This window comes from Orycteropus afer, unplaced genomic scaffold (assembly GCF_000298275.1).
Source record: "Orycteropus afer afer isolate SDZICR_OR568_19922 unplaced genomic scaffold, OryAfe1.0 scaffold00073, whole genome shotgun sequence".
Classification (NCBI taxonomy): Eukaryota; Metazoa; Chordata; class Mammalia; order Tubulidentata; family Orycteropodidae; genus Orycteropus; species Orycteropus afer.
Window position 1 is genome coordinate 1,193,593 of NW_006921660.1, and position 8,792 is coordinate 1,202,384.

The 8,792-nt window shown below is 42.6% G+C and overlaps 1 protein-coding gene across 1 annotated transcript in view; it reads left to right on the plus strand.

Moving 5' to 3' along the window:
- Positions 1-679, plus strand: part of IRF2 (interferon regulatory factor 2) — a 78,707-nt gene extending 78,028 nt beyond the window's left edge. Inside the window, exon 8 of the mRNA XM_007940873.2 lies at positions 371-679. Within this exon, the coding sequence (XP_007939064.1) occupies positions 371-679 (309 nt within the window). The remainder of the gene's footprint in view (positions 1-370) is intronic.
- Positions 680-8,792: the final 8,113 nt, after the last annotated feature.

Below are 8,792 nucleotides of genomic sequence, written 5' to 3' on the forward strand. Positions count from 1 at the left end.
TTTCCGAGGCAGTATCACTACGGAAGTAGGATTGCCCAACCTTCCTTCCGAGGAGTGGCTGGTGGGTTTGAACCACCAACCTTCTGGTTAGCAGTCAAGTGCTTTAGTCACTATGCTACCGGAGCTCCTTTCTGGGAGGTAGCAAATGGGAATTAACTGAAAAGGAAGGGAAATCGTTGCTTGGGGTATGAATAGCTGGGGGGTGGATTTCAGGGAGGGCTGCAAAGCTGCTAAGCGTGCGCTTATCCTGTGACTCTTAAGAAATTCATTTGAAACACGAACACATGGGAACAGTAAAGGACTTTTTTTAACCGGTGGCATTCAATAGAGGGAGAAGAAAAAAATACAACTTAATTATTTTCTTTGAAAGGGGCGGCCCCACTGGAGGAAGAGGAACATTGAAGGCAAACAGTACCTCAGTAACATGGGGACACGAAGCACCTACCTGCTGCCCAGCATGGCGACTTTTGTCACTTCCAACAAGCCTGATCTTCAGGTTACCATCAAAGAGGAGAGCTGTCCGGTGCCTTACAACAGCTCCTGGCCCACTTTTGCAGACCTCCCCCTCACTCCCTCTGTGACTGCAGCCCCCAGCAGCAGTCGGCCAGACCGGGAGACTCGGGCCAGCGTCATCAAGAAAACATCAGATATCACCCAGGCCCGGGTCAAGAGCTGTTAAGCCTTTGAACTCTCCCTGGTGGTTGTTCGGATTTTTTGGCTTTGTTTTGTTGTTTGTTTGTATTTTATTTTTCTCTCTGACCTGTTTTAGACAAATCTAAGGGAAAAAGCCTTGACAATAGAACAGTGATTGCTGTGTCCAACTCCAGTACTGGAGCTTCTTTTTAACTCAGGACTCCAGCCCATTGGTAAAAACGTCTCTCTAGAGTCTGCTGGACCCCCCAGAGCTGCTTCCTCAAGTTCAAGGACGTCATAGGACCAACATTCACAATTGGCAGCCAAGGCCAGCATGATGGAGTGGATGCCTCAGAATGGACGAGAAAATGTGAACTAGCTGGAAATTTTTTATTCTTGTGAATATGTACATAGGGCAGTACTAGCAACGATGCAGTCTGCTTCCGCACCTTATCTTAAAGCACTTACAAATAGGCCTTCCTGTGATCTTGCTCTATTTCACAGCACAGACTCCCACTGCCCCACCCTCTGCCCGGCCTCCCTTCCTGTCCCTTTGGGTTCTTTCCCTACTTTTCCTTCTCTCAAAGGCTGTGTTCCACATGCCTGAGGAGGAGGAGAAGAAACTGAACCTCTACACAGATGTCCCATTTTAAAACTGCTTAAAAGAATCTTTCTAATCTGCTATGCTTGAATGCCACGCGGTACAAAGGAAAAAACTATCATGGAAATATTATGCAAATTCCCAGATTTGAAGATGAAAAATTCTCTAATTCTAACTAGAGCAAGCTTTTTTTATTTTTTATACAGGGGAATATTTTATTCAAGGTAAAATTCTAAAGAAAATATAATTGTTTTTTATCTTTTCTACAGCAAATTTATAATTTTAAGATTCCTTTTCTTGTTTATCAGCAGTTGTTATGACATCCTTGTGGCACATTTTTTTTTTTTTTAACTTTGTAAAGGTGAAAAGCTTTTATGAGCTCATGTAGCAATCAAATTATCCTGTGGATTGATAATAAATGAATATGATATATAGTTAAATTTTTAATGGGCATCGTGCCTGGCTTTGTCTGTGTCTACTTTAGAACACAAATGCTTCCTCTTAGGGAGCAGAGTGTTTTCCCTTGAGGACCATGAGAGACCCTGGAGATTTCTGCTGTGAGGACACAGAGGTCTCCCTCTGCTGAGTGCTCACCTGTGCCAGAAGCTATGCTAACATTACAGGGGTTACCTCCTCATTCCTCACATGTGTGCTATACATTAGGAATTTATCTCCATTTCACATGTGAGGAAATGGACTGATAGCATAAAAATCCCTTCACTCAAGGACACACAAACAGGAAAGTCAGGGGCATAAGTTAATCCCAAGTCAGTTGCCATTGACACCACATAAGTCAGAGTAGAATCGTGTTCTATAGGATTTTCAAGGGCTGATTTTTTGCAATTAGATCAGCAGGGCTTTTTTCTGATGCACCTCTGGAGGGGCTTGAATCTCCACCTTTTCTGTGAGCAGCTGAATCCATTGTTTGTGCCACCCAGGGACTCCTGGTATGACTACAGAGGGAGTCTTTCTACCCACCCTGTTTTTTCCTTCACTTTCCCACTGTGAGCACATTCCACCCACCTCTGTGTTTTCCATCCAGGGGCTTACAAGTGTGACTCATGTTTTATATTTATGTTCCCTACTCTGACCATCATGTTATTAGTAAGGCATAGGGCTTTAGACATAATCCAGCTCTCAGAACTTAGGGTATGTCTTTTGGAATGAGAAATTCGAATTCAAAGAGAACTGATTCCATTCCTTACCCCTTGTTCTTCAAGGCAAATGTGTAACTGACCTTGGAAAAGTCACTGCGCTGACCTCACCTGCTTCCATGTTGTCTATAAAATCAGACTAGTAAAGCTGAGCTGCCGACCTACCTCCTCTGGGGAGTTGTTGGAGAGACTGCTAAATTAATATTTGAAAAGGTTCTTTTGATGAAAGGACAAAGGGCTATTTTTATATGTAACTCCATGTATGTGGCTGCAGATATGATAAGAGATCATAAAATTATCCAGCTCTAACCAAAATCAACTGAAGCATTTTCCTGGCTGATGTCTTGTAGCTGTAGTGCCATGTAGTGATGGTTAACTCCTTCTGTGAGGAGCACTTTTGTGTTGATCCCCATGTCCCAGGAAAGCCTCTTGGTTTTCTAGTGAAATGAGGAGTCCTAAGGAGGAAAGAGATGCTCCGTGGCAGCCCTGGCACTGTGCCCTTCAGTCAATATCCACTCCTCTCCCAGTTACTAATTCCATTCTTTGTATATGTTATGTCTAAATCTTCTTGTTTATTCATCTTGTTTTTAAATTAAAAAAAAAAAAAAAAAAAAGGTGAACCCGTGTCTCATGACCTGGCTACCAAAAGGCTAAGGGTAGCTTCTGTTTCCCCTCCCACTTTCTCTCCTACAAACTTGACTTAGCACCCAACTCACACCCTTGCCTCCTTCAGCAAGGCACCAAGTCCTAAACTTACTTCTTTGATTTGTGGTTTAACTAGATTTATAGAACCTTACCAGGTGGAAGAATATTCATAATTTGGAAATCCAAAATTTAAATTTTAACAATAATAATCCAATGTCAGTAAGACATAGAAAACAGAATTGCATTTAAAATATTTCTGACACAGGCTATGTATTATCTCTTAAGTGCTGCTTGCCTGGAGTGTAGGAAAAGAAGCTAGAGTTACACAATACTTAGGGTTGGCATAAGGAAGAAAAAACAAATGAGATGAGGCATCTTGTGGACTTAAGTCTCAGACCCATTGTTGCCACTTAGAGGAAGTATGGGGGACATGTGCATCATCTGGCTGGCATCTGTATGAGTTGATAGGCCTTTATGATGGTTTAAGTGTGTGCATGGGTAAGCTGAAAGTTCAGTGTAACTGCCTTTTGAACAAGACTCCATTATCTGCAGCCAGTGTCTGGGGCACACCCTTCATAAGCACCTTGTGAATCCAGGGACAGGTACTTCCACCTAGCTCTGAGGTTAAAAGAACTCAGCACTGCTGGTGCTGCTGTTCATACAAATGAGGTTTTTTTATTTTGTTTTGTTTTTTCTCCTGTGGCCGCACTAAACAACAGGTGCAGGGTTCTTTGTCTCTGCAACTGAAAATAGTGCCTATAAGGAAGGAAGTGGCTAGGCCTAATAACTGGTTTTAGCAAAAATAAAATGTTAACTCTGTTCAAGAACTTGGGTCATGCTATGGAAGGATCAGATGTGGGGCATTTCAGAGTTCACATAGTCTTGAAAGAGCATTTTAGGGAGGTTTTTGACCAAGTTTCTGAAGTAGCAAAGCAGCATGTGTGCGTCTGTTCCTCTAAGCAGGTTGCCCTGTGGAGGTTTGGTCAGTGTCTCCATGTCTGCTTTATAAACATGTGCAGACAGACACTGCTGGCTCTGTGGAATGCATTGTGCTGGGGTTGTGCAACTGCCACTTGATTAACCCCTTACACACCTGGCTGGAGAAATGCCACCACCACACGCTGTAGCCTGTGCAGTGAAAGTAGTTGATTTTAGTAACACAACTGTTTCTGCAGGTGCAAAAAAAAAAAAAAAAAAAAAAAATTCCAGGATGACAGTATTTTTAAGTTTCGGTTTTGGTTGAGAAGAACTTTTTAAAATTGAAACTCCTAAGCATTATCTGGGTGAATCATTAGAGAAAGAGAATACCCAAGATGCTGCAACCTCCAGAACCCTGGGTCATATATTTGAGAATGCTACTACTCTCCAAATTCTAATGCATCAGTTCAGAGGCATTGACACATGGAATCCACAAGTTATACTTGATCACTTCTGTCTTAAGTTTCAAGATAATGTTAGCAACTAGATGGGGGAAGGTTCCTTGTAGTTCCTTACTGTTAGTGATGAGTACACCTTTATTCACTCCTAGAATTCACTCCTAGATAAATATTCTCAACAAAGTTCTCTCTCTGCTGTCTCCCAACTAGAGTATACACTTGAACTTGTCCTGCCTTACCAATAGGGTCTAGTGCTATGAGTGCTGCAGCACTTTTTTCTCTGGGAAGCACATGTATCATTTTTTCAGTGTAACTATGTAATACAGTGATAGAATTCTTGCCTTTCTTGTGGAAGACCTGGGTTTGATTCCTGGCCAGTGCACCTCATGCACAGCCACCTGTCCATCTGCCAGTGGAGGCATGTGTGTTGCTATGATGCTGAACGGGTTTCAGCAGAGCTTCCAGACAGAAAGAAAGGCCTGGTGATCTACTTCAAGAAACCAGCCAGGAAAAACCCTCTAAATCACAATGGTTTATTTGTGACTGATGATGAAGATGGCACAGAACCAGGTAGAGTTTCATTTCGTTGTGCATGGGGCCACCGTGAGACAGAGCCAAATTGATGGCAGTTAACGATAACCACATGCAGTACAGAAGAGGTTTCATAGACTCAGGCCTAAAATATTCAGGGTATAGGCAAATGGGAATTTTCTTAAACATGTAAAATGCGATTCATAGCCATTGCTCCAATTTGACCTGATGGCTTCAGAGCTCATTTGCATCACAGCTGTGGTGTGAGAAGTAAACTACAGGTTGGTTTGGCAGATCCATGTTTTCAAACTCTTTTAATTGCAAGATTGATTTAAAACTAATGTAATTCTAAATGTCTGTCTTTTGCAAAAGAGCTCTGGTAGTGCAGTGGTTAAAGCATTTGGCTGCTAACCAAAAGGCTGGCAGTTTAAACCGATCAGCTGCTCTGCAGGAGAAAGATGAAGCAGTCTGCTTCCATAAAGATTTACAGCCTTGGAAACCCTCTGTCCCATAGGGTCACTAGAAATTGGAGTCCACTCGATGGCAGTGGACTTGGTTTTGTTTAGTTTTTCCTTTAGCACCTCATGGATTTAATTAGGGTAATCAAACCTTTTGGTTTACCCAGGACTGAGCAGGATGAAGAACTTTCAGTGTTAAAACTGGGAAAGTGTCTGGCAAAATGGGATGAACTGGTCACCCTGATTTTGATACTGACATCAGAGAAAGCATGCCATTCTTTGTTTTTTGAGGATTGTTTAAACCCGGGTGGAAGCTTCATGAGGAGTTATAGAGGCTATGTTGTTGATGAGTCTTACTAATGCATTGATTTCATAGTGTTTTATTTAGATGATTCATTTAATTCAAAACAATATTGGGTTCCCACTATTTGTTGGTACTGTTCACACGGAATTGCCATCAGTCAGAATTGACCCAACAGCAACTGGTTCCATTTTGATCTGGTTCTAAGCTTAGAGTGCTTAGAGTGAAACAAACAAAATCTTTGTTCTAGTACAGCTTAAATTCTAGTTGGGGTGGATATCCAGCCAATAAAAAATATCTCTGGGTGACAAAAAGTGCAATGAAGAAAAATAAAGCAGGATAAAGGAGATGGAGTGACAGATATATTCAAAGCTTTCGTTTTAGAGTTTAAAGGATCGATGGAAATTTTAGCAGTTGGAGGAAGAAACAATTAGAGGGAGAAAAAGGAAAACAGCACGCATCAGCAGGATTCAGGTGCAGGAAACAGAAACCACCACAGCTACTTTAAGCAGAAAAGGATTGGATAGAGAGAAGTAGGTGTTTATAAATAGTAGGGAAGGCTGGAGGACCCAGATTTAGGGCTGCTTCCACCTCCCACAACCATGAAGATCCGAAACCAGGAGGTGCCACTGCAAGCACTAACTGAAAAAATAGTGATTGTAACTGAAATCTGAAGCCAGGAAGTGCTTGTCACCACCACCCTAATGATCTCTCGACACCCATGAAATTAGTAACTGAACATTGAGACACTGCTTCAGAAAGTCCCCATGTTTCCATAATCATGTTTGCCAATGGTGAGAATCAAATCAGGGGAAAGGTAGTTTCTGCCTGGATCCTGACTTTCAAGTCTCATGCAAATGCCTATAATTCACAGTTAGAATCACAGCAGCAAGGGAGTCTGGGAAATATGTTTCTACATTTCCCCTGCAGTAAAAGAAAGAGGTTGGAATGGGGACTGAGAGCCTATTTGAGACATTCACCACACCTCATGGAAACAACTCGGCCAGGAAACCAAAGGAAGTAGAAATCTAAGGTAAGAATAATCAGAAAATGGAATCTTCATACAGTGTACATGGTATATGTCCAAAAAAACCAAACCAAATTCACTGCTGTTGAGTCAAATCCGACTCATAGCGACCCCTCCTTGGGTTTCTGAGGTGGTATCTCTATGAAAGTAGATTGCCCAGTCTTCCATCTGAGGAGAGTGGCTGGTGGGTTTGAACCACCAGCCTTCTGGTTAGCAGTCAAATGCCTTAGGCACTATGCCACTAGAGCTCCTGTGGGATGTGTAATGAGGGAAAAAAAAAAGTTTTTGAAACCAAAGCAATCTGGGTTCAATTCTCACTTGTTACTGATGACTTGAGAAAAACCTCTCAATGTCCATGAGAACCAGTTTATTCATATGTAAAATGGAGGTATTGCCAAGATTGTTGTAGGTATTAAATAATTCTATTAAAGCAAGGGCACTTAGTCAAACCAAAACCATCACGTCGGTTCTGACTCATAGCGACCCTTCCTTGGTTTCCAAGGCAGTAGCTCCATGGAAGTAGATTGTCCAGTCTTCCTTCCAAGGAGTGACTGGTGGGTTTGAACCACCAGCCTTCTGGTTAGTCAAATGCCTTAGGTACTATGCCACCAGAGCTCCCATGGCCACTTAGTAGACCTTCTATATATCAACCATACTTCTGAACATAAAATCACTCAGATCCTTATTTTGGAGTGCTGATTCCAAATTACCCATTCCCTCCTAGATTTACATTAATCCAAGAATTCACTGTTGGACATTGCAGAGTTGAATAATATGAGATCCTCATTTCTATATAGCAAAACTTGCTCTTCTTTTTTAGAGATCCTAGGCCATTCTCTGCTGTTGTGGTTATTAGGTGCCAATGAGTCAGCTCTGACTCATAGTGACTCTACTTTGTTGTTGTTGTTGTTAGGTGCCGTCAAGTCATCTCTGACTCATCGCGACCCTATGCACAGCAGAATGAAACACTGCCTGGTCTCGTGCCATCCTCACAATCCTTGCTATACCTGAGCCCTTCGTTGCAGCCACTATGTCAGTCCATCTCATTGAGGGCCTTCCCCTTCTTCATTGACCCTCCACTTTACCAAGCATGACATCCTTCTCCAGGGAATGGTCCCTTCTGACAACATGACCAAAGTAGGTGAGACGAAGCCTGGCCATGCTGGCTTCCATGGAGCATTCCAGCTGCACTTCTTCCAGGACAGATCTGTTAGTTCTTTTAGCAGACCATGGTACTCTTAGCATTCTTCTCCAACACCACAACTCAAAAGTATCAACTCTTCTTCAGTCTTCCTTATTCATTGTCCAGCTCTCACATGCATAAAAGGCTATTGAAAATACCATGGCTTGGGTTATTGTTGTTGTTGTTGTTTGCCGTCGAGTCAGCCCCGACTCATAGTGACCCCTCCTTGGGTTTCCGAGGCAGTATCACTACGGAAGTAGGATTGTCCAACCTTCCTTCCGAGGAGTGGCTGGTGGGTTTGAACCGCCAGCCTTCTGGTGAGCAGTCAAGTGCCTTAGGCACTATGCTACCAGAGCACACCCTAATCTTCAAGGAGACATCTTTGCTCTTCATCAGTCAAAAGAGGTCTTTTGCAGCAGATTTGCTCAATGCAGTACATTTTTTGATGTCTTGACTGCTGCTTCCATTGGTATTGATTGTGTTGTTGTTGTTATGTGCTGTCAAGTCAGACCCGACTCACAGCAACCCTGCCTTGGGTTTCCGAGGCAGTATCACTACAGAAGTAGATTTCCTAACCTTCCTTCCGAGGAGTGGCTGGTGGGTTTGAACCGCCAGCCTTCTGGTTAGCAGTCAAGTGCCTTAGGCACTATGCTATCAGAGCTCCTGGTTGATTGTAGAACCAAGTAATAAGAAATCCTTGACAACTTAAATCTTTTCTCCATCCTCTGTGAAGCTTTTCCTTGGACCAGTTGTGAGGATTTTTGTTTTCTTTATATTGAGGTGTAATCCATACTACACACTGCAGCCTTTAATCTTCGTCAGTAAATGCTTCAAGTCATCCTCACTTTCAGCAAGCAAAGTTGTGTCATCTGTGTATCGCAGG